Raw genomic sequence first — 23,290 nt, 5'->3', positions numbered from 1 at the left:
GGAGCGTTTGTTACAAGATAATTGGACGGAGATGGATTTGGATTTGAAGAGATTTCCTGTGTCACTTAGATTAGATTTCTTTGGCCAAGTCTTCTAATATTCTCTTCATCTGCAGGAGAAACGGAGAAAGATTAGGAGAAACAAAATAGCAAAGGGAGAGATAATGACTTTGAATGCTCACTAAAGGGACAATGTGGTTAACAAGGGTCTGACACCTACTAAAATATATGCAACATAAAGATAATGTATGTTGCTTTAGCTTGCTGTTATTCAGCCTGTTTCGACAGGAAACTAAAGTTTGTAAACTGCTTCCTCTCCTTCACCAAAGTCCATAGAGAAAATCAGCGATTTTAGCTCACAGACACACAGGAGCTGCTGGTTTACTGCTGCCTCGTTTGTAAGTTTGTGTCACTGAGGTAAATCCTAATGTAGGTTTTTCAAATACTGAAGTAACAAAAATAACACACTTCACTTTTTTAGAGGAGGCAACAGTGGATCGACAACTCCTGCATACTGTGATGTAAAATCGTTGATTTTCTCTATGGACTTTGGTACCAGGAGTGAATGGTTTAAAGTGACACAAACTACACTTTCCAGTGGAAATATTTAGTCTAACAGTGAGATAAAGTAGAAAATATATAATAAATATGTAAAGATATTGTATTGACTTACACAGGCATGTTTTTTATTAGGCAAGCCTTTTGTTAAGTGACTAAATTCTGTTCTTGTGTCCTCGCTGGCAGCCATGTTATAACTGAGAGTGAGGATCTGCCAGTTTCACACAGGACGCGTGTGCAGCATGTTACGTCTACGCTGTGTAAAACACACAAGTGGCTCATTTTCACACGTCACCCACAGGTATGTATTTGTTCATATTCTTTTCCTGTTTCAAAGTAAAAGCACTCTAGAGTTTCAATTCCCTGAAGTATTATTGTGAAATATTTGCAGGGCTGATTGATATCCTTCATACTGAAGAGATGTGTCATTAAGTTGAGCGTTTAGAGTATTTAAAAGTATGTTGAATGATTTTCAAAGGCAAACTTTTGTCAAACAGAGCAGAAGAGGCACACAAACGTGCCACACCTCAGGCCATCACATTGGATGTGTTGGTGCATATGGCACAATATATTTTTGTAAGGGTCTCTCTCTTGACACATTTTTTAATTTAAATTTGAATATATTATATATTAAATATATTATATTTACATATGAATTTGAATAGATCCATAGATCTATGTATATGTTTTTAAACCATAATCTTAAATCATTAGAGGACGGAAATGTCCACTTCCAAAAACGTTTTGGGTTAAATCTGTTGAAATAAAACTCCAGTCGTGTTAAAAACTAATAAAAAATTAATTGATTGATGAATAATTATCAGTATTGTAACCCTTTAAATGCCCATTTGAATACATGTTGCTAATATTTGTTATGAGAAAAACAACCAAAAATGTCTATATAACACATGTTGGGGGGCTGGGGGATTTATGTAATCAAACTGGCTTTAAAACTGTTAAAAATCCTCCAAATGACTGAATGTGTGGTAGTGTTGAGCAGGTCTCAAGTTGTTTCAGGGATTTATGTCGAACAAAATTATCTGTAAAGATTGTATAGCAGTTTTTTTTTAGAAGTGGACATTCTTGTCCCTAATAACTTTGGAGGGTAGTTAATTAAACTGAAGCCTGAACTATCCCTTTAACATACAGATATGACGTGATCTTTACCTCTGACCATGTGAGTGTCCCAACCAGCCTTCCTCTGTCTGTGACGTACAACGTCTGTGCTCCAACAACACTCAGTAAACTGTGGACCTGCGCTGACACAGAGGAAAAGAGAAAAATGTAGCTGTGGACATGACAGTGATCGTTTATCTATTTCATGTTTAGGAGGATTGGCAGTGACTTTAAGGCCTTTCAGTCCTCTCGTCTCTGACTCAGAAAGAAATCACAAAAATAATGAGAGTTTCTGCAAAAGCTCATAACATCAGTCACAGGTAGCTTACCTCCTGAACTGTGCTGTGAGGTGTTACGAGGACAGAGGCCGGGTGAATGCGGCACACTTCATCCAGATGTTTCTCCAGAGGCTGAAGGACAGCACAAACATATTTATATTTATTTAGATATAGCATTCAATGTCATGATGAAATATAGGGGAGATACCACTTTTTAGTATCTGATACGAGACAGAATATTACAAACTTGTATTAGTCTGATACAGTCATTTTAGACCATTTATGAATGTGTGCTGCAGACTGATGCTGATTCCCATCCCTACTAAAATATGATTCACTGTTAAAGGTGATAATATTCTCGGCTTCGGTGTCACCACAGTCTGAAATATTTCCCTTTTATGTCACTAGATATTGTTTTTTTTTTTTTTTTTTTTAAGATGGATGTGTGCAGACATAAAATGTGCATTTACATCAGGCAGTGACTGTCTGCACATCCTGCTCCTGTTCTACATTCAGTCACTGTCCAACAGAATGTAAAAAAAGAAGAAGAACATGGCCTGCTTTCTAAACAGCATCACAGTTCAATCCCCTCCTCCCTCTGAACTCTCTGCAGTCGCCCATCTCAAAGCGATCCAGGCGTTTACCTCGGTCGTTGAGTGACGCAGGAGAATCAGCAGCTCTGATCGAAGCACAAACCCCAGAAAAATCTGCGACACTTCAACAGAAGAAGACAAAAAAAAGAAAATCAATTTTCTTTGACACAGTCAGTGCTGTTGTTTGGAGTGTGTGCAGGTCTCTTGTGAGCTGTGGCAGACTCAAAGATTCATCCATGTGATCGCTGCTGAAAGGCTCAGCTGGCTGATTGACTATTTTCTCACACTTGTCAGCTCTTAATCCAGAACCTTTCACACTCGTGCATCGCTGAGGCTTTTGTAACGGTTACAATTTATCATATTCTCTTTTATTTCTCCTATTTTCCCTGTAGACTTAGAATAGTATTATAATATTCAATGTTAAAATGTAGAGACAGAATTTGACTAAATAGCTGTAAAATATGCGCACCGTGTGAGTCCACCACAGGGAATTGTGTTTCACTGCTGCTGTTGACAGCTTGTTGAATCTCTGCTGGACCAGCTGCTTTCTGAAGCTGCACCCATTTCCCTCCCAAATGTTGTCCAACTGCTGTGGACGGAAGCCTGCAAAGAGAAATCATGTCACAGCTGGAACAGTAGCAGCGGAGAAAAAACTCAAAGTAGAGCTGCAACTTACAATTATTTTCATAAATCGATTAATCTGTCGATTATTTTCTCAATTAATCGAGTAATGAAAAATGTTGATCAGAGTTTGTCCACAAACCAAAATGATTCAGTTTTTAATGATTTCTTTGTTATATGGAGCAAGGAAACATAAATATTGTTTTAATCATGAAAAAAGCTCAAACCAATTAGTCGATTATCAAAATAGTTGACGTTTAATTTCGTAATCAATTTATAATCGAGTAATTGTTTCTGCTCTAACTCGAACGGTAAATATGGATGGTAGATGAATTTAACTGGGTTAATACAATTATTATAATTATTGTTAAGAGTCAGTGAAATGATTGATTCAATTTGGATATGTGTGTGTGTGCAGGCATTAAATCAAATCCAGTCAGAAGAGTAACAAAGTGTGTGTGTGTGTGTGTGTGTGTATATATATATATATATATATATTACATATATATATACACATATATTACTTTAGATGTTATGCATGTAAGGGGAATTACTGAATATTATTATTTCAAGGTCTAAGGTGTCTTTGTGCCTTTGTGCCTGATTCGGGCAATTTTGGTTCGAGCCAGCATTACATACATTTACATATAAACTTAATATCTTTTTAGAGATTAGAACGTGTAATTGCTGCTGACAGCACAATCACAGTGAAGAGCAGTAAAACCTGTGATGCATTAAAGTCACAAAACACTTCTCAGCCGTTTCAGCTTGACTGCTGTCAACAAGGAGCTGTGGATGGTGATAACTCGATTTCTATCTGAACAGGTTATTGGTGTCTGACAGACAGTGACAGACAGACTGACTGACTGATGAGGGAGGGGAAAGAAAACTCAACTCAACTGCTGTCACCAAAGCAAATACTGTACATCATCTGCCATTAATAACTGTGACATTTTACATTGTGACTTCATTTCACAACAGACTGATGAACCTTCTCTGATCACAATTCAAAATGACCACACTATAATACTTCATACCTCGTTTTTACACTCTACATTGTCACTTATATACATTATATTTTATTGTTAAAAATTCACTCATTGCCTAAACCAACTGTCCTTCTTCAAGTTCACATGTGCATGTGGTTCAAATGAACACTGGTAAGTGAATCATCTGGCTGATGTTTATCTGGACATAAGAGCATAATACGTGCATATTTCAGGAAGCTTAAAGCATTAGATGATATATTTCAGCAGACTCAGAGGATCTGTTCACTCACTTCCCAAATATGTTGTTTTTTTCTCTGCTCGTTCCCTTGGAGCACAAATTGAATGTACTTGATGAGCGGGTAGTGCACTGGGTTCTTGATCAGTAACAGTGACTCAGCCATTACTTGGCTCGCTTCTGAGTCCCCCCCCCTGTTTTTTTTTGTTATTAATAACCTCATCCATCCGTTGACCTGCAGTGAGGCTGTGAGTGAGAGAGTGAACACTTTCAGGTCACCAATTAGGAGGTTAGCAACTGTTGAACGTCAATTACAGGTAACTGTGACGCAAAGTGCAGTGTCAGCCACTGTTTTCAGATAATTACCATTAAGGTTGAGGTAAATAATGTGAACTTTGACCTGCGCATGGTGCTAGGAGACAAGTCGTGTTAGTTAAATTTGATCAGCTGCTGTTAAGACTAAGGTTTGGCTTGTTACAAAACTACTACTTTTCCTACTATGTGTAATGTAAATACATGACATCAGACTGACATGCAGACAATCATTGCAAACGTTGACTTTACTTGGGTTGGTAGGATTTATTAAATGGCAACCAGAGTTTCTGTTTGCAACATTTATCGTTTTTGTGAGCTTGTAGAGTGAGTTCTAGAATCTACACTATAGTGAAGAACAGATACGTTTTCATGCAGAGGCGTTTATCTTTGTAAGATTATGTACCTCTCTCCACCCAGATGCATTTAATCTGCAGCCACAAAAACTATTTGACCCATAAAATGAAGACAATATCTTGTATAACGTTTTATATATATATATATATAATATATACATAAAAAAACCTCAGGTTTGTTGTATTTATAGAATTTAACTACAAAAAGAAAATTATTGACATTACATTACTGTTTTTACATGTTATCAGTTAGTAAGTAGTGAAAAAAGGCCCCAGCCCTCCATTGTTAGTGTAAAATTAATAAAATAAATAATAATCCGCTTTGAAATAAATCAAAATGATTTGGATTTTCTGTCGTTAATGCTTGAGAAAACCTGCTGTCATAATTCTGATGATCCAAAGATCTCTTAAAGGGGACATATTATATCCTATTTCTCCAAGTTAACCTAGTTACCTGGTGTCCTAATGAACATGTCTGTGACATGCTTTGGTCAAAATACTATCAGGATGAAGCACCACAGCAGTTCAATCACCCTGCCAACACAGCACTGTTTAGTATCTCTTTAGTTCCACCTAAAAGGTCCACCTTAAAAAAAGTAAAATGAAACTTAAGGGACAGGAAATGAAATCAGCCACAGAGGCTACTGGGAGCTAACAGCAGTTTGCATTTGGTAAAGTGATCATTTGCAGGGTCTAGCAGGCACATTGCTGTCATATATAAAATGTATCCACTGGACAGATAAATCCTCTGAGGCTGGAAGTTTATGTAGGACTCTGTGCTGCACTGTGGAGCCAAGAATAGAACTTTTCGGAGCTCTGCGAGACAACAATTCCAGGAATTTAGCGCATTGTTATGTCCCAATGAGCACGGAAGTCAACATTGCATGTTTAATCTCCTGTACTTAGACTGAGAAGGATCACAATAGTCATCTTTTTTCACACTTTGTCGACGGGTAAGACCTCCAGAGTCCCAAATATAAGGATTTACATGATTAAAAAGCTGATTTTGTGTAATATGTCGAACACAAGTTTGTCAGGTTTTGGGTGGTTTTCAATATTTAGCATTTATTTGATATAGTCAGAGGATGTGATATATTTGCGTGGACAAAATATAAAATCGCTTTAATTCAACGCCTTTATCTCTAAAAAAAAAAAAAAAGTGTGTTTACTTTGAAAGAAATACTGAAGTTACATTTGTCGTTTTTTTTCAAAGCTACAGGAGCCCCTGCAGAGCCTTGGGCAAGGCAGAGTGGCAGTGAACCAGCATGCACCCTAAAGCTGAATGGAACACAGCCATCATTCATTTGTTTACACCTGATGATTTTATAATTGTGACCTGTCAAAGTGATTTAGTTGTTGCTCACATGCAAAGTCAGTGGTTTAATGTTGAAACATGGGAAATGTCTCTGAATATGTTGAAAACTTACAGAGGACACGCTTTCTTCAGCGATGGCAGGTGAGGGAGCCTCTTACTGATAGAGAGGGCGTCATATAAAGATGGCCGCTGCTGCGAGCGAGCCAGGGCGTTGGCCAGGAGAGTGGCCAGGAGAACTGGAACAGCGTGACTGAACTGACCAGTCAGCTCCATCGCCAGCAGAGCGGGAGACATGGTGTGTGTCACAGCTCCAGATAACGCCGCCGCACCTTTAACACAATACACTGAAGGTGAGACTGTCGTAAAGTTCACTCTGCAGTTTCATGGTGTGATTGCATTAGATTAGGTTATTGCTATTATTGCCATTTGTCATTATGCAGTAATTAGATTTCATCAAACATAATATTCATGGCAACATGTTCAGTTACCTCACTGGGATTAATGTCGTTTCATTCACATCTCACCACGAAGGAATAATTGTTAGCTATTATTGTGTGTGTGATGCTGAAGCACAACCTACAAAAACTATATTTGTATTAATTTACAGTTTATTGCACATTTGCAAGACGGGACGACGCGTCATAACTATAATACCAAAAATCTATCATCGTTTTCTACCAGCCAGTGCGTAGCCTCCAGGATTTATGGAAGCCCAGTGCCGGCCAGAAGTCACTGCAGTGGAAAACAAATAAGCGACTCCTTCTCCATGCAAACGGCCTAAAGCTGCTCCTAAAACAGAAATCAAAATGCATACTAGGTCATTTCTTCAGGTTTATATTTGTTTCAGATCATAACAACCCTTGCAGAGTTTTCATATTGTGGTACAATGAAGCAAATCATTCACACCCAGAATTCAAATTCAAGTCGTTCACTTATTCTGTGCTTGTGCGTCATATTTCAAGCATGTACTTCCTCTTTCCCTGTCACTCACCGTAGACAAAGACAGGCATGAAGTATCCAGCTGGAACAGGCAGAGTGCAGGCGAGCACCAACATCCACATCTCACAGACAACAACAACAACAAAAGCACAAACTGTCAACGCTGTGAAACATCTGAACAGCCACAACAGCTCTTCAGCACATGAAGCATGAGTCACTGTCAGTGTGAGAGCAGGGAAATGTTGACATCGTCTCAGGGAAGATTTGTACAAATAAATACATTTTATTTCCATTATTTGTCTTCATAAATGGATGCTTGTGACGGCATCCTGGAAAAGTATATTCCTCAGTGATTAATGGATTACATTACATTTGACTCACAGATAAAATTATTAGCAGTGTAGACATGTCCACATATTTTCCCTGGAAGTTATCAGTGCTGGTTGACAAAGATAATTAGACTTGTATACTTCATTTGTACCTTCATGAGCAGGAAGACGGCCAGAGACAGGAAGACAGAGTTCCCTGATGTGCTCCACTCTGACAGAGGCTCTGGCACCAGTTGCTCAGAGGCATTATGGAAGTGAGGGCTCCACGGCCTGCTGTCCAACAAAGAGGTGAGGAGCTGCTTCATGGTGTACTGTAAAACAAATCATTCTATAACAGTCAACATTAAACTATCCAGTCCAGAGCATTCCAAGCTCCAGAAGTTTGACGTCCTTGATATAGATCCTAGATCCCTGATCTTTAATAACACTAAAATCTGAATCTTAATGTGATTACCATTTTGACAACAAAGAATCCCTGATAAATATAATGTAAAACATGTTAAAATGAGGATAAGGAAGTGAAACATCATATTTTAAGAGTTATTCAAACATTTCTGAGGACCACCTGCAATACCTCTAAAGGCCACCAGTGGGCTGTGACTCACACTCGGTGAAGCAGTGATTTACTCAAACATCACATGTTGATGCAGACATTTCAAGTCTTCGTCATGGCAGGAGAACAGAGTGAGCACAAGGCTTTTAGGAAAGCGTCACAAACTCTGAACGTGCGGTGAAAAATGTCATGTGATAACGAATGTGACAACAGCGACGACAACCACTGCTGATTCTCACCTTAGAAGCCATGTGTTGACCAGCAAAGTGAGGAAATGTCACAGATGCCAAGAGGAACACCACCATGCCCGAGTACAGAGCTTTCCTGCACAGAGGCACCATTGTTAGTACAGTCTCATCTCAATCTCATTTTTCAAAAGTAAAATTTTAATCCTTTGAAGGTCATTGTGACCACATCGGAACTCTGTCCTGCGCTGCTCTTCATACAGTGTTCACTTTAAGTCCCACTACTACATCAAGGATGTTTGTGGAATGATTGTGGAATAGTACCTAACATAAAAATACTCCCAGATTTGTTCTATTTGGAAGAAATACTCTGAGAAACCTAAAGAATCTTAAGGGTTTTTAAAGTAGGTAATATGGTTTATGGCTTTTTGAAGAGGGAGACAGGAGAGGACAATATGTCTACCTCTCTGCTTTTATGTGAACAGCAGAGCAAATGTGTTGTAGACCTGGAAAATAAAATACAACAAAAAAATAAATAAATGAGAATCTATAACTGTTATATACATCCCTTCAAATGTGCCTTGAAAATAAACTGTTTCTATAGGACAGTTGCATCAGCATCAGTGTGCACAAATGGATGTTTTGATTTAATGTGGATGGTCTTTTTTGTGGCAGCGACTCACAAATGGACTTGAACTGATAGAAAATCTCTTTAGCACACAGTGACTCATCACACTATCATTTTTTTACGAGACTGAGCGCTCACTCTGTCGTCAGTATTTTCACCAGGACCGGGTTTGTTTTGGTAAATTGCAGGATCCGTCGATGGCAGGCGAGGAAGCAGCGGCTCACGGCTCCACACAGCAGCCTGTTTTCAGACAGAGAGTCGGCCGAATCCACAATGAGAGGGAGTCATTAGAGTCAGGGGAATTAATAAAGAGGAGGTGAAATTATTTAATGAATAATAATAATAATAATGATAAGAAGAACATTCAGAGAGCACAACCCTATTAAAGACTTCATCACCTGTGTTTTACACCTGGAATTCACCTGACATTTGTACATTTTTGATCAAACTGGATCCAGAATTATACAAATTATACATATGACCATCTTATATAAGCATGACACAAGTCATCCAGATCTGTTAAGAGGTCACTGTGATATACATTGAGATATAACTTCCATCCATCCATTATCTACCGCTTTTTCCTCCACCAGAGGGTCACGGGGGGTGCTGTGCCTATCTCAGCAGACATTGGGCGATAGGCGGGGTACACCCTGGACAGTTCGCCAGTCCATCACAGGGCCACATATAGAGACAAACAACCATTCACTCACACACTCACACCTACGGTCAATTTAGAGTGACCAATTCACCTAATCCCCATATCGCATGTTTTTGGACTGTGGGAGGAAGCCGGAGAACCCGGAGAACACCCACACACACGGGGAGAACATGCAAACTCCTTGCAGAAAGGCCCTTGTTCCGAAGTTGTTCCAAACGGGGCTCGAACCCAGGAACCCGGGTCTTCTTGCTGCAAAGGCAAGAGTGCTAACCACTACACCAACCGTGGGCCCGAGATATAACTTCCCATGTAAAATTAAAATAATCTGGATCAAATCCACTTTAAATTTTACTGTTTTCCCCATTCTAAGAGACAGGAATTTCTTGAAAATGTGATAATTTTTTTGAGACATGATCAGTGTGTAGATTCTTACCTAAATTTAAATGGGAACATATTGTGTTTGGGTGATCATCTACACGTCACACATTCAGATTGAGCCATCAAAAACTGACAGGAAGTGTGTCACAGAAGGACAAACTAACAGATAAAACCATGCCCCATGAAAACAACGTCCTTGGTGGAGGTAATAACATAACACAACGAAATGCCAACTAGAAAGCAAAGAAAGCACGGCAGAAGTGTTCAAAGGATTCTCATTGTGATGGGTATGAATATGATTACCAAATGTCAGAGCTTATTTGCAAGACGGGAACAAATAGAGGTCAAAAATGAACTTACCCAAGGAAAGCAAACAGCACAATCTCCAGTGGGTAAAAAGGTAAAGCAGTGGGGAAATTAGTTTTGAACAGAGCTTGAAGAGTATCTGTGGGAACAAACCAAATTGGAATTATACTTCCAATGTTTCCCCTGAGCCCTTTCAAATCTAATCTTCCTTCACTTTATTGTATTAAATTTCTGTGTGAAAGATGTAATCTGTCAGCCTAAACGTTTCTGCTCATTTCGGTCCTGGTTGTTATCGTGACATTTACTTCACTCACTGTCGACATAACTGACGAAAGTTGAAATATCCAAAGAACTACAACCGTCTAACTTGTTATGTCAGGGAAATGGGAAGCCAAAATGTATAATAATAATTTAGCATGTTGATGTATCAATTATTACGGTGAACTTACAGTAGAATAATACATACTGTTGGATATTTTACAAATTTACGTTGATTATAATATGGCCTTAAGTATTCTGACAGCTGAAATGACAGCCATTTAAAGGTCCATTATGTAAAAATTAGTGACATCTTAAGGTGAGACTTTGGAGTGCAACAAACAGAGGGCTCCTCCCACTCCTCCCCCCGAGTGGGAGGAGTTTCCAGGGAACTACGGTGGCCTTCACATACCAGGAAACCTTATGGGTAGTATATTTAAAGTTCTGCAAATAACACCTCTTAAATATCACACAGTGGCAATTAAATAACAGCTACCACTCTTTAAGGAGGGCTTTGAAAGCAGAGGATTCTCTGTACCACACTAAACTCAGAGAAGCAAACTTCTAATCTATCGATATTATGAATGAATATAGTAAACCAAAGCCTGACAGTTTTTCATAACTAAAATCATGAAAATCTGCCCCAGACCAGAAGTATAAAAAGGCTTGTTGAACAGAATGTGCATTTATGTTGATTTTAATCATGTTTTTTGGGGGGGGATTGTGTCCTCTTTAGGCGGGCGTGTCAGTGACTCTAAAGTCAACCTCGTCCTCATCAAATGTGATGCAGTGAATGTTGAAACCATTACCTCCGTCTCCACTCCACACTGTGAAGAGGCCAAAGGTCAGCGTTCCACAGGCAGCAGAGAAGAAACAAGGCACGTAATGACTCAAGGCAAAGTGAGAACACATCACCTCCACGCTGAACAACACACCTACAAGAGCAGAGGTGAGGGAGGGAGGGACAAAGATACATGAGAAGGACATGAGACAAGGGATTTGAAGTCACTTTACACAAAAGAGCAGGGAACATCTGTCTGCTCCTAATGTCAAATGGTTTGCTTGAGAGGCTTCAACTTACTCAGTGCATCAGCGTCTGCAGTGCTGACTTTTAAGTTTGAAGAAATGCAAGGTAAAGGGTACGGGTACTGCAATAGTTGTCTCTAGAGACCTAGGGCCAAGTCCAATTCTTATCTTAACCCTCAAGCTCAACCCTTAATCTTAACTGGCCCTCAAAACCAAGTGTTGAGGGTTATTTTGTCACTTAGAAATGGGACACCCCTTAAATGCAGATACGTCTTCAGACTGTGGGGGGCAGAATAACGCACTGCGTCCAGTCTGTTAACTCCAAAAAAGAAGTAGAAGAACACATTTACGTCAGGATTATTTAACACGATCCGTTTGTCAGTCAAGTTATTAGGTTGTCAGTTAGTTATAAGGTGATACTCATACAAATACCACAACCACAGACATATTCAGCTGACAGTTACCACACACCACGGCTTATTGAAAAGTAAATATCAGTGTTTGTCAAACCTGTTCTCGACATGTTCTCAAATGTCTTGTTTTGTCCACAAACCAAAATGAGTCAGTTTTAATGATTTCTTTATTATGTGGAGCAAAGAAACGAAGAAAATGTTCACATTTAAGAAGCTAACACAATCAGAAATCGTTGTTATAATAATGAAATTATTATTAATAATTGGTTAATTGTTTCAGCTCTAGAGAGGACAAATTCAATATCACTAATTGGTGTGTGTACAAAAGTAACTAATAATAAGTCTTATATGATACGAACAAGCCATTACAAACATAAACAAAAAAAATTAACCTAAGCCACTAAGGGGCTGCAGCACTGTTATGTATTAGTAGTTGACGCGTCCGTCTTCTTCCGGATCCAAATGAATGAATCACTTGCATCATATGCTGTCACCCAAACATTTATTATTAGTTGCGCTCTTAACAAATGAGCACTTTGAATGCAAATCAAACAAAGCTCATTGCTGTCACAACGCAACAAAACAAAGAACACCACGACGACGACAACAACAGTCAAAAACTATATGCTTCTCCCTCTTGTCCACAGCACACCTGCCCAATAATTACCTGGCGTTGGCTTTATCACTTTCCCTACACCACAGCACGGCGCGCCACTTACCGTGGCACTCAGGAATAACATGGAAAATAAATAAACAGATACACACATGGACATGGCTCTAACACACCGGCCCCTAATTGTAAATGGCAGATGACATTACAATTCCCGTCAAATTGAATCACAGAGCCATAATACCCAAAAAACAATACCCAATGGTTTTACATGACTTGGTTTCACTCAGAGGTCACCATAAATATCAACATATAAAACACTAACAACTTGCTTTATTTTTTCTGGTAAAGCTGCCTTACTCAACCGACCTCCAACTCTCACAAGTCCATTCTCCAGACGTGGGTCTAGTTTGTAAATAGAACTGCCTTGTGACACACATTTTCCAGCTGATAGGGCAGCAATCTCCTCCTTGAAACTTTTCTGCTGACTGTAGCGAATGATGGAAATTTCAGCATCCAAAAGATTCTCAGCTGACAAGGTTTGACTCGTTGCTTTTTTGGTCCTCTCCATTTCCAGTGACACCTGTGGTCCACCTGCATCCCTTCTGTTGGACTCAAGTGCATGCAATTCCTTTCTCTTTTGCTTTAACTGCAGAAGGATCCTCTGCAGGAGATGGTCTGTAGCATTAGGCGTGTCCTGAATAATGATCGTGCTTACTGTGGCATCCCTTTTGATCTCTACATTATCGGCTGCAATTGTGACCTCTGTGATATCTGAAGGCCAATCCTGGGTCAAAGAGAAACCTCGGGCCTTCAATCCAACTACCACCAGTCAATAGGTCTCCAACTTTCATACCTCCAGAGGCGTAATCAGCTGGGTTGTCTTTGGTATTGATATACCTCCACTGAGAGACATGAGTTGCATCTCTGATCGTTGACACCCGATTCGCCACAAATGTGTGGAAACGTCTGTCCAAATTTTTTATGTACTTGAGCACGGAAGTACTGTCCGTCCAGAAAGTTGACTGATCCAGTGGCAGTTCCAATTCTGCTCTCAACATCCCATCTACTCGAACGGCTAGTACAGCAGCCGTAAGCTCCAGACGAGGAATAGTTATCTGTTTCAGGGGAGTGACTCTTGCTTTTCCCAGCAAGAAGGAGACATGGACCTGGCTTTTGCTGTTTTCAATTCTGAGGTAGGTGACAGCACCAAATCCATCTTCACTAGCATCAGAAAAGTTATGCACCTGTGCTTTAATAGGCTGTGCTTTAAAAAGTTTGGGCTTAATGCATCATTGTCAGTGTCCATTGTCACTCTGTCACTGCTTAAGGTAACAAAGGATAAGAATAATATAAACACAAGGAAATATTAAATATAAGAATAAGAATAGTACAATATGTACACTATTTTACATTCACATTTACGCTATGGAACAGATATTACTGTATATTTAGATAATATTAAGAAGTACAAAACATAGAGAAATCATGCAAAACTTTGTACACTAAAATAAGTAAACAAGTAGTTGATTTTTTCCTAATACTTTTATCTTGTATTCATCTTGATCCATGGCGGAAGTGACTGTCGTAACAACAAATGCGGCCGCTGCCTTTATTGGCAGCGAGTCAAGGGAGTTGTTCTGAACACCGAGCGGGTGTCAGGAAATGCCACGGAAAAGCCAGAAGTTGTCACAGCTGTTACGGACTGCCAGTGAGGTGCCACTACCTGCCAATGCCACTGGGAGCATCTCGCGCTCTCTCGTTCTTTTAACTAAGTGACGGCTCATCACTTGGCTGATGAGTTTCCCATTTCACTAGAAGCAGTGACGGCGGCTCAGAATTGCCGTCCATAATGTCCTCCTTTTTATTATGATGTTCCACAAGGAAATCCAATATACTCGCTGAGAAAAGTTCAATCTTAGGACACTATCCCTATTGTTATTTTAGCGACCAATGGGATTGGGATTATGCTGGCGAAGTAGTGTGCACACCTTTATGTTTTATTATGGCTATAAAGCTGGTAGCGCTACTGCTCATACCTTAATGCATGCGACGGGCGCCGTAAGATGGTCCGGTAGTAGCACTGCATCGTTGGATGAATCTGCTGATGATCGATGTCACTCCGGGAACACGGCTTGCATGCAACATACGGTTCGGCAGAGCTCGGAAACCCGGCGTTGACTCCAGCTGGCCCAGGCGTTGTCTTCCTCCTCCGCGACTAACTAATACTTAAGTTTTTGACTTAATGTAATGGCTTGTTCGTATCAAATAAAACAAAAACAAAGAAAACGAACCTAAGCCACTGAGGGGCTGCGGCACTGTTATGTATTAGTAGTTGACGCGTCTTCTTCCTCTGGGTCCAAATTAATTAATCACTTGCATCACTGTCACCCAAACATGTATTATTCGTTGCGCTCTTAACAAATGAGCGCTTTGAATGCAAATCAAACAGTACAGCGTGCATAAGTTAGCAGGAGGTTTGATATTCGCTGGATATTCGTTTTCGAAAGACATTTTCTCAATCAACAAATAGACATTATCCCATTCTGATTGCTGTAGTAGTTGCCAATGGTAGACAGCTACCTACTACAGGTTAAGTCGTGTTGATATCTGCCATTATTGTGAAACAGAATGAAGTTAAATATTTTAAAAATTCACCAAAAATCAACAAAATTTCCTCATTCTGATTGCTGTAGTAGTTGCCAAAGGTAGGCTGCTACTTAAGGTGACTTTCGGTGAAACAGGGTGGTAATAATTCTGAAAAACACACCAAAAGTCATTTTTTTTATTACAGTATTTTAGAAGAAGAATATTTATAATAATTAATTTCATACTGTTTCTCAAATAATGGCAAATATCAACAAAACTTCACCTGTATTAAGTAGCTGTCCACCATTGGCAACTACTACAGCAATCAGAATGGGGAAATGTCTATTTGTTGATTTTTGGTGAATATTTTAAATATTTAATTTCATACGGTTTCACAATAATGGCAAATATCAACAAAACTTCACCTGTAGTAAGTAGCCGCCTACCATTGGCAACTACTACAGCAATCAGAATGGGAAAATGTCTATTTGTTGATTTAGAAAATGTCTTTCGAAAATGAATATCCAGTGAATATCAAACCTCCTGCTAACTTATGCACGCTAAACAAAGCTCATTGCTGTCACAACGCAACGAAACAAAGAACACCACGACGATGACGACAACGACGGTCAAAAACTATATGCTTCTCCCTCTTGTCCACAGCACACCTGCCCAGTAATTACCTGCCGTGGGCTTTATCACTTTCCCTAAACCACAGCACGGAGCGTCACCTACCGTGGCACTCAGGAATAACATGAAAAATAAATAAACAGGTACACACATGGACATGGCTCTAACAAAGTCTGATGAATAAGTCAAAAAATAGGTCAAAAGTCACCACTGAAAGTGAAAGTTTCATGTTTTATACTAAGTAAATTAAGTTAAATTTGGATGCAAATCGAATTTTAAACTCAGCAAAATTGCATAAATTATATAAGCATTGCATTGAGAGATCAGAGAAAGAAAGATGAGCACACAAATGTGATGTAGGATAACATGGAACTGCAGTGTGTGAAAGCTGCACACAGAAAATAAAAGGTGGACATGCATTAACCAGACAAGTGTGAGGAGGAGGACACCGAGCGGTTCAGTACAGTTCAGACCTTAAAGAAGAGCACAGCATTTGGTATTTGGTGTTCGTTATTCATTAAATGTAGTTGTTTATCACAAGAAGAAGACAAACTTTATCTGAGAGAAGGCTGCAGCCTGCACAGAGTGTTTTATCTCAGCAGTCACAATGGAAACACAAATATTTGCATGATGTACAGAACTGAAGTGAACTGAAGTGCTCGGTGGAAACAGTATGCATTTATTAATTATCACTAATGCCCTTACCACTGACTGGAGCTCTGAAGCAGCTGGCGACGCCGACTGCTGCAGCTACAATCAGCATTTCTCCTTCTTCTTTGTTCTAAATGTGAAAGAGTCTGGGATCAGTTTGACAAATCATTACAAAAAGCAGAATTTCGGTTTGTTCCACATTTCATGTTGAGTGGATTAAGTTTGTAGGCTACAATTCTGCAATTCTAAGCTTTTTCGTTAATATTAGTTTGCTTTGCCTATTGCTGCTGATTCTTGTTTATTTATTAAGGGTTTTGGCCACTGGAGGGCAGTACACAGCATCTGTCAACCAAAAGAAGAAGCAAGGTTTGTAGTTCTGACAATAAGTAGTGTGTTATCTGCACCTTGTGGCCTGTATAAAACACAGGTGAACTTAAACCCTCAACATTATCAACATGAATGAACATTTAAAATGCAAAATTAGACTAATATTAAATATATTTTTTAGCTTTCTGTTTCCAATTTGGTCTACCCGGCTCATTATCGACCTTTTGATCTACTATATTCACCATTTACCACGTTTTATACATTTTGATGATGAATTCCTTAAACTATATATAATTCATCTTTAGTACAGCATTAAGATTTATGACAGTATTACAACTAATTGTGCTGCCAAAGTACAAATCTGACCTTCTTCCTGTCTTGTACACGAGTGCAGACTTTGCTTAGATAAGCTTCCACCATGGTGGAAAGATGCACAAATGGACCCTGAAGATAAGAGACAAATATAGTATTATAGAAGACAAGAAAGGACAATAAAGAATATTCTGTATGACAGAGAGTGCTTGCGGAGACATCTCTTACCACCTTCCCGAGAAACACTGTGCTGCCGGCTGACAGTGTACAGATAAGGCCCACGAACTTGGTAAACATATTAGTGAGAGACAAGTAATGAGGCATTTCAATTCCAGCCAGCATAGTTCGCACCTCTGGTATCCCTGAGCCTGCAGAGAAACACACACGGCCAGACTTTTAAAAAGCCCAGAGGTACTAAAGCAATCACAAAGTTCATTATAAAACAATTCAAAGTTTCACCATCTGAGTCATTTACACAATCAGTACAAATAATGAAGCATACTTCAGATTGTAAATGACATAACTGCACACACTGTCTTCTGGATTTGATGACAGTTATTAGGAGAATCTGATTAAATAAATCAGGCTTATCTCTTTCTACAGGATTCTTCTTTTGTCAGTAACAGGACAGTTTTATTAACCTCTGTAGCACTGGTCTGGTGTCTACAGAACATGGACGTGACTGGTACAGGTGTATAATATCCTGTAATAGTCATAGAACTAATCTCTGTCCATATTTAATCATATCACACCCAAATTAGAAGTGGACAGATAATCTGAATAGTCCAGAACAACTATGAGACAGGACTCAGTCAACACACCCAAAACTGAGTCCCCGGTCTAAACAGTTTCCATATCTATCAAACAAATAATACACATTTCTGTATTTACATTTTAAAATAGTCATTGACTGCTTTATTTGCTATGGACAATTCACACCAATAAAAATGTTTGTAAAGATGCCAGTTAGCCAAAAAGATTGTTTTCATCTGTAGTCCATGGTCCATGAAAAGCAAAGTAACACAAACATATACTGTAGTAACTGCTTGAATATGTATATAATTTACCATGTCAACATGAATGATAATGCAGCTAAAAATGACACAACAACTTCAAAGAATTCGCTGTTTGAACAATGCAGGCAGTAGCACACACAAAGAGCAGAGGTACCACTTTCGCTTTTGAATCTAGAATTGACCAGATTAAATTAGACCAAATTACAGACTAATCCTCATCCCGTACATGCCTTTTGAGTCACCGTGTCCCTGCCAATTGTGTCCTGCATTTTTTTCTTTTAAGCATTCCATGTATTATCCAACCAGTTTTGCATGTTTGCACGTCTTTGGTGTGATTCTTTCACGACGTCTTCTTACTTCATATACAACAAGAATCTAACACTAATGTTCCAAAGTTCAGTGTGGCTCATTTCAAGTGTTCAGCAACACTGGGAACTGCCTGGTTTCCAGATCGTGTGTGAATGTTAAAATTGACCTAACAGTGACAATAGTAACTTCTAGTATAATGCAAAGAATCTCCACTCATAAATCACACTGGAAAACCTCCTTTTAGATGAGAGGAAAAAGCTGCAACATACAGCAGATTAAAGCATATGTGATACTTTTATATGAAATGACAATAATGCAATAATAATGCAATAATATTTATATATATTACATATTATAGGGGACAAATTATGCAAAATCAACATTTTAATCATTTAAATCCTTATATTTGGGACACTGGAGGTCCTATCAGTTGGCAAAGTGTGAGAAAAGGTGACTCACTCATGTTTTCGTGGTCCTCCTCAGTCTAAGTACAGGAGATTAAACACACGATGTTGACTTCCGCGCTCATTGGGACGTCACAATGTGCAAAATTCCTGGAGTTGTTGTCTTGCAGAGCTCCGCTTTGTCCATAAAACACATGAGAGTGCTGCCGAGGGCAACGGTATCTGAAAACCGGAAGTCTGTGAAGTCTGCCAAAAGTTCTATTCTTGGCTGCACTGTGCAGCACAGAGTTCTACACAAACTTCCAGCCTCAGAGGATTTATCTGTCCAGTGGATACATGTTATATATGACAGCAATGTGCCTGCTAGAGCCTGCAAATGATCACTTTTCCAAATGCTAACTGCTGTTAGCTCCCAGTAGCCTCTGATGTCATTTCCTGTCCCAAAAGAGATACTACTAAACCGAGCGTTTTGGAAGGGTGATTGAACTGCTGTGGTGCTTCATCCTTATGGTATTTTGACCAAAGCATGTCACAGACATGTTAATTAGGACACTTGGAGAGATAGGGTATAATATGTCCCCTTTAAATAAATCCTGTTTCTGCAGATGTGAACCACAGCGCCGCGATTAAACTAAAATTAATTTTAGTGTGTTGTGTAACTCACCTGTGGAAAAGGGACAGATGTTGTGGGAAAATGATGACGCGACAGCACAGAGGCATGCTGGGTAAAGAGTCCAACAGGCAAACTGCAGCAGGCTGTTGCCCTCCAGCTTCAGATAAAGCCACTGGTGGGCTGCAAGTGAAGTGAGAGAGGAAAGTAAACATCTCCGTTCTACGGCCCGTCACTGTGTGTGTGTGTGTGTGTGTGTGTGTGTGTGTGTGTGTGTGTGTGTGTGTGTGTGTGTGTGTGTGTGTGTGTGTGTGTGTGTGTGTGTGTGTGTGTGTGAGAGAGAGTGTGTGTTCACCTCTCAGCAGTTTTGCTACACTCAGGTCCATGAGAAAGCTGAGAAAGGCCATAATGATACCCAGAGCAGCATAGCTGTACCACTGCATCCCACACATTGCTCCGAGACAACACCTCAGTTGCATCGACCACTCTAGGGACACAAAATCTGCATCAGCCTTCCTTCATTTAAATATAATGAATATATTTCAATGAATATATTATATTATAATGTGTTTTTTTGTTTTGTTTTTAAATCATAATATGAGGATATTTTCTGAGTTGAAATTGCCAGTTTCATATACAAATCCCCTCTACTATACTGTACAATGTCTTAAGGGGAAAACAGACTGACCAACAGTGCCTGCTCACTCAGCCAGGGGCATAGTTATAGTACTTAGTCATGGCAGTCTATAAATATAATATAATACCTTTCTCAGGGGTTCTGCTTTTATTTCCACATTGGGAAGTTCCTGCAGCTAAATGTGGGGAATAGTCCATGCTCCCAAACTAATCAAAGTTGGCAAGATACTTTATCTGAGAGCCTTGCACCAATTTAGTTGATTTGATTTGACCTGACTGTGGTAAAATGGGAATTACATGATTCATCTTTTGGGCATCACGAAGATCTTTTGTTATTGGTCAAATGAGTTTGGACCACCTGGTTGTAGAACACTGGCTTCCACAAACTCATACATTATTATACAAATATAGTGGGAAACACAGTGAAGAACCTGCTGCCAAAGACTCACAATGTGAAAGATGAAGGCTATGCCACATTGTAGTTTAGTTGCTGCTGTGAGTCCCCGGCAATATGACCAGATAGAAATAATAATAATAATAAGAGGATGCAGTATGTAAGACAAAATGATCTGCGATGTCCTTGAACTCATCAATAATCTGGGACTGCTCAGATTAAGGTCAAATCAAACTCTGATGGTAATATAGCATAAAGAAGATCTGTGAAGTCTGCTAAATCATTCTTCTGGTATTGATTCGATTCCAATTATTTTCACTCTGACCTTTGACAACAGCACGGGTCTGTCTGCATGGTTTCCATGGATCAGAAAGGAGTGGACTCTGATAATGGGATGTCTCGTATTGATTTCCTCGCTCTCGGTCGCTCTCTCTGTCCGTTTCACTCTCAGGAGCCTCTTCATTTTGGATCTTCATTTTGTCCCTTAAATGTTTGCGTTATTACGTGCTCAATTATAGCTCCATCAAAGGTCCAAAAAAACACACTATATTGAAAAAATACAAACACAGCCAAACTTACCTTGCAGACTGGATGTGTGTGTGTGTGTGTATGTGTGAGCTGGTAACTGAGCTCTGTGAACAGCATTAGCATATTACAGTGATGGAGCAGTCATGGTTGAAGGAGCAGCTAATATTAACTCTTTGGAAGAACATTGGAAAATTGCCTTCATATGTGCAGTGTGAGAGAAGAAAAAAAGCTTTTTAATAGATTTTTGATGACATTTTCAAGCGACTGCAGAAAAGAGCTGTAACTGAAATGACAGATTTTCATATGAATTTGAAATATCTGTTTCATTATGTGAGCCCAACCAGGTCAAGCGGGACCTTTCGTTCTGAGACTGTATGTTGTATGTATGAATTTACATCTTGCAGTTTTTATAAGATTATTGGTAAAGAAATGTAACGTATATATCTATAAGACTTTTTATACTTTCAAAATAACATGTATTAGCACCAACTAAAGTAGTAGATTATGCAGTAAAATACTGTACTTGGTTGCTAGTGACTAATGTCTTCATCCAGCTGCAAAATAGGAACGAATACACACAAAAAGACCCACGTTTGATCTGTTTGTCTAAAAATCTATCACTAGTTATTAAGTTATTGATTTAAATACATACTTTTGTTTTTCATGCACAGCTGTGAGTGCAGAGCAGCTCCCACATCCTGGTGGGTCCTATATCAGGAGAACCCAGTATCCCTGCCACCATCACTGGTGTAATACTGTGCAATTCAACAAGCACCTTACCTAGCTTCCTTCCTTCCTTGGTTGGTTGGTTAAAAACTGTAAAATTAACCAATTTGACAGTCAAATATCCCAATTTCATCCAATCCATATTTAATGTGTTCTTCCATCCTTAACTTAAAACAAATCACAAAGCACAGGTGCTATGAAAGCACAGAAAATAATTACACGTTTTAGGAACTTGCTGATTTTTTTCCTCCGTGAGTGCTTTCTGGGTCAAATGGATAATGAAAGACATAATAATGTGTTTAATGTCATTGCAACGACCTTCTCAGGTCAGTGACTGGTTCAAAGACTCTCAGTTGAACTTGTCGTAATACTTTGAAGTTAACAATCACTGTCTGAAATGTATTGGCCTGTTCAAGGTCAATCTCTCTCTCTCTCTCTCACACACACACACACACACACACACACACACACACACACACACATATATAAACTTAGTATGAACCTTGGTTAATCTTTATTTTGTCCCTCCAGGCTTTCAATTAGCACTTGTGTTATTTTAGAGATTTGAAATCTGCAAGCCGGTCACAGTCAAATGCGCTCAAACACCGTATAGTGCACAACACACATGCATACTGCTCCTCTCAGTATAAAAACTTGTTTCCATGGGAACCACACACTGAGGTGATGACAGACAGACAAGGTTATTTTACTCCAAAAACATTCTATCAATCAAACAATAGTCAATCTGAGAAGTTTTTCTTCTGATGAAGAAAAATAACATATTCCAAATCCCAAAAGGTCCATGTTAAAATATCCATCCATCCATCCTCTACTGCTTTATCCTCCACATGAGGGTCGCGGGGTTGATATCATTCTCAGCTGAGAGGTGGTGTCACACCCTGGACAGTTCGCCAGTCCATTGCACAACCATTCACTCTCACATTCACACCTACGGTCAATTCACCTAATCTCCATATTGCATGTTTTTGGATTTAGGAGGAAGCCGGAGAACCCGGAGAAAACACATGCACACATGGGGAGAACATGCTAACTCCATGCAGAAAGGCCCTTGTTCCAAACTGGCCTCGAACTTGTGTCTTCTAGATGAAAAGGCAAGAGTGCTAACCACTACACCCACCCGAGCACAACATCTTTACTAACTTAGTACCTGTTTGAGGCGTTGATGTGTGTTTCTCTGACAACAACATCCCAGTGAACCCAAAATAGTGCAGACAGTAATCGGCTTCAAAATTGATATTAATTATATCACAGTGTTGACTTGCCAATCAAAATCAAGGCTCATTTTTCAGCAGCAGCAGCAGCTGTTTTTAGTGCCAAAAATCTAATAAAGCCATTATGTGCTTCAGACTCAACGCCAGACAACAAATTAGCTGCAGAAAATGTCATCTAATCACATTAAGGAGATTACAGCTGCAGTGAGTCACGTTTGGGGATTTTTGTTTTTATTCTGCCTCTGTTTGCTCTTCCTTTTTGTCTTTT

At 39.3% G+C, this 23,290-nt stretch overlaps 1 protein-coding gene across 1 annotated transcript; it reads right to left on the bottom strand.

Moving 5' to 3' along the window:
- On the bottom strand, positions 1-21,012 carry clcnk (chloride channel K; the record flags this gene model as incomplete). Its single annotated transcript, XM_083895421.1, has 19 exons — positions 1-109; positions 1,725-1,811; positions 2,003-2,083; positions 2,596-2,666; positions 3,014-3,147; positions 6,485-6,701; positions 7,051-7,161; positions 7,364-7,433; positions 7,793-7,951; positions 8,433-8,517; positions 9,145-9,246; positions 10,406-10,490; positions 11,419-11,544; positions 16,583-16,658; positions 17,222-17,299; positions 17,396-17,535; positions 19,561-19,689; positions 19,862-19,993; positions 20,862-21,012. 19 exons carry the CDS (start codon positions 21,010-21,012, stop codon positions 71-73), a joined length of 2,073 nt encoding a protein of 690 aa, XP_083751547.1. The 3' UTR covers positions 1-70.
- Positions 21,013-23,290: the final 2,278 nt, after the last annotated feature.

This window comes from Microchirus variegatus (assembly GCF_963457635.1).
Source record: "Microchirus variegatus genome assembly, chromosome: 9".
Classification (NCBI taxonomy): Eukaryota; Metazoa; Chordata; class Actinopteri; order Pleuronectiformes; family Soleidae; genus Microchirus; species Microchirus variegatus.
Note: the sequence above shows the minus strand (reverse complement) of the source record. Positions and strands in the feature narration are given on the sequence as shown.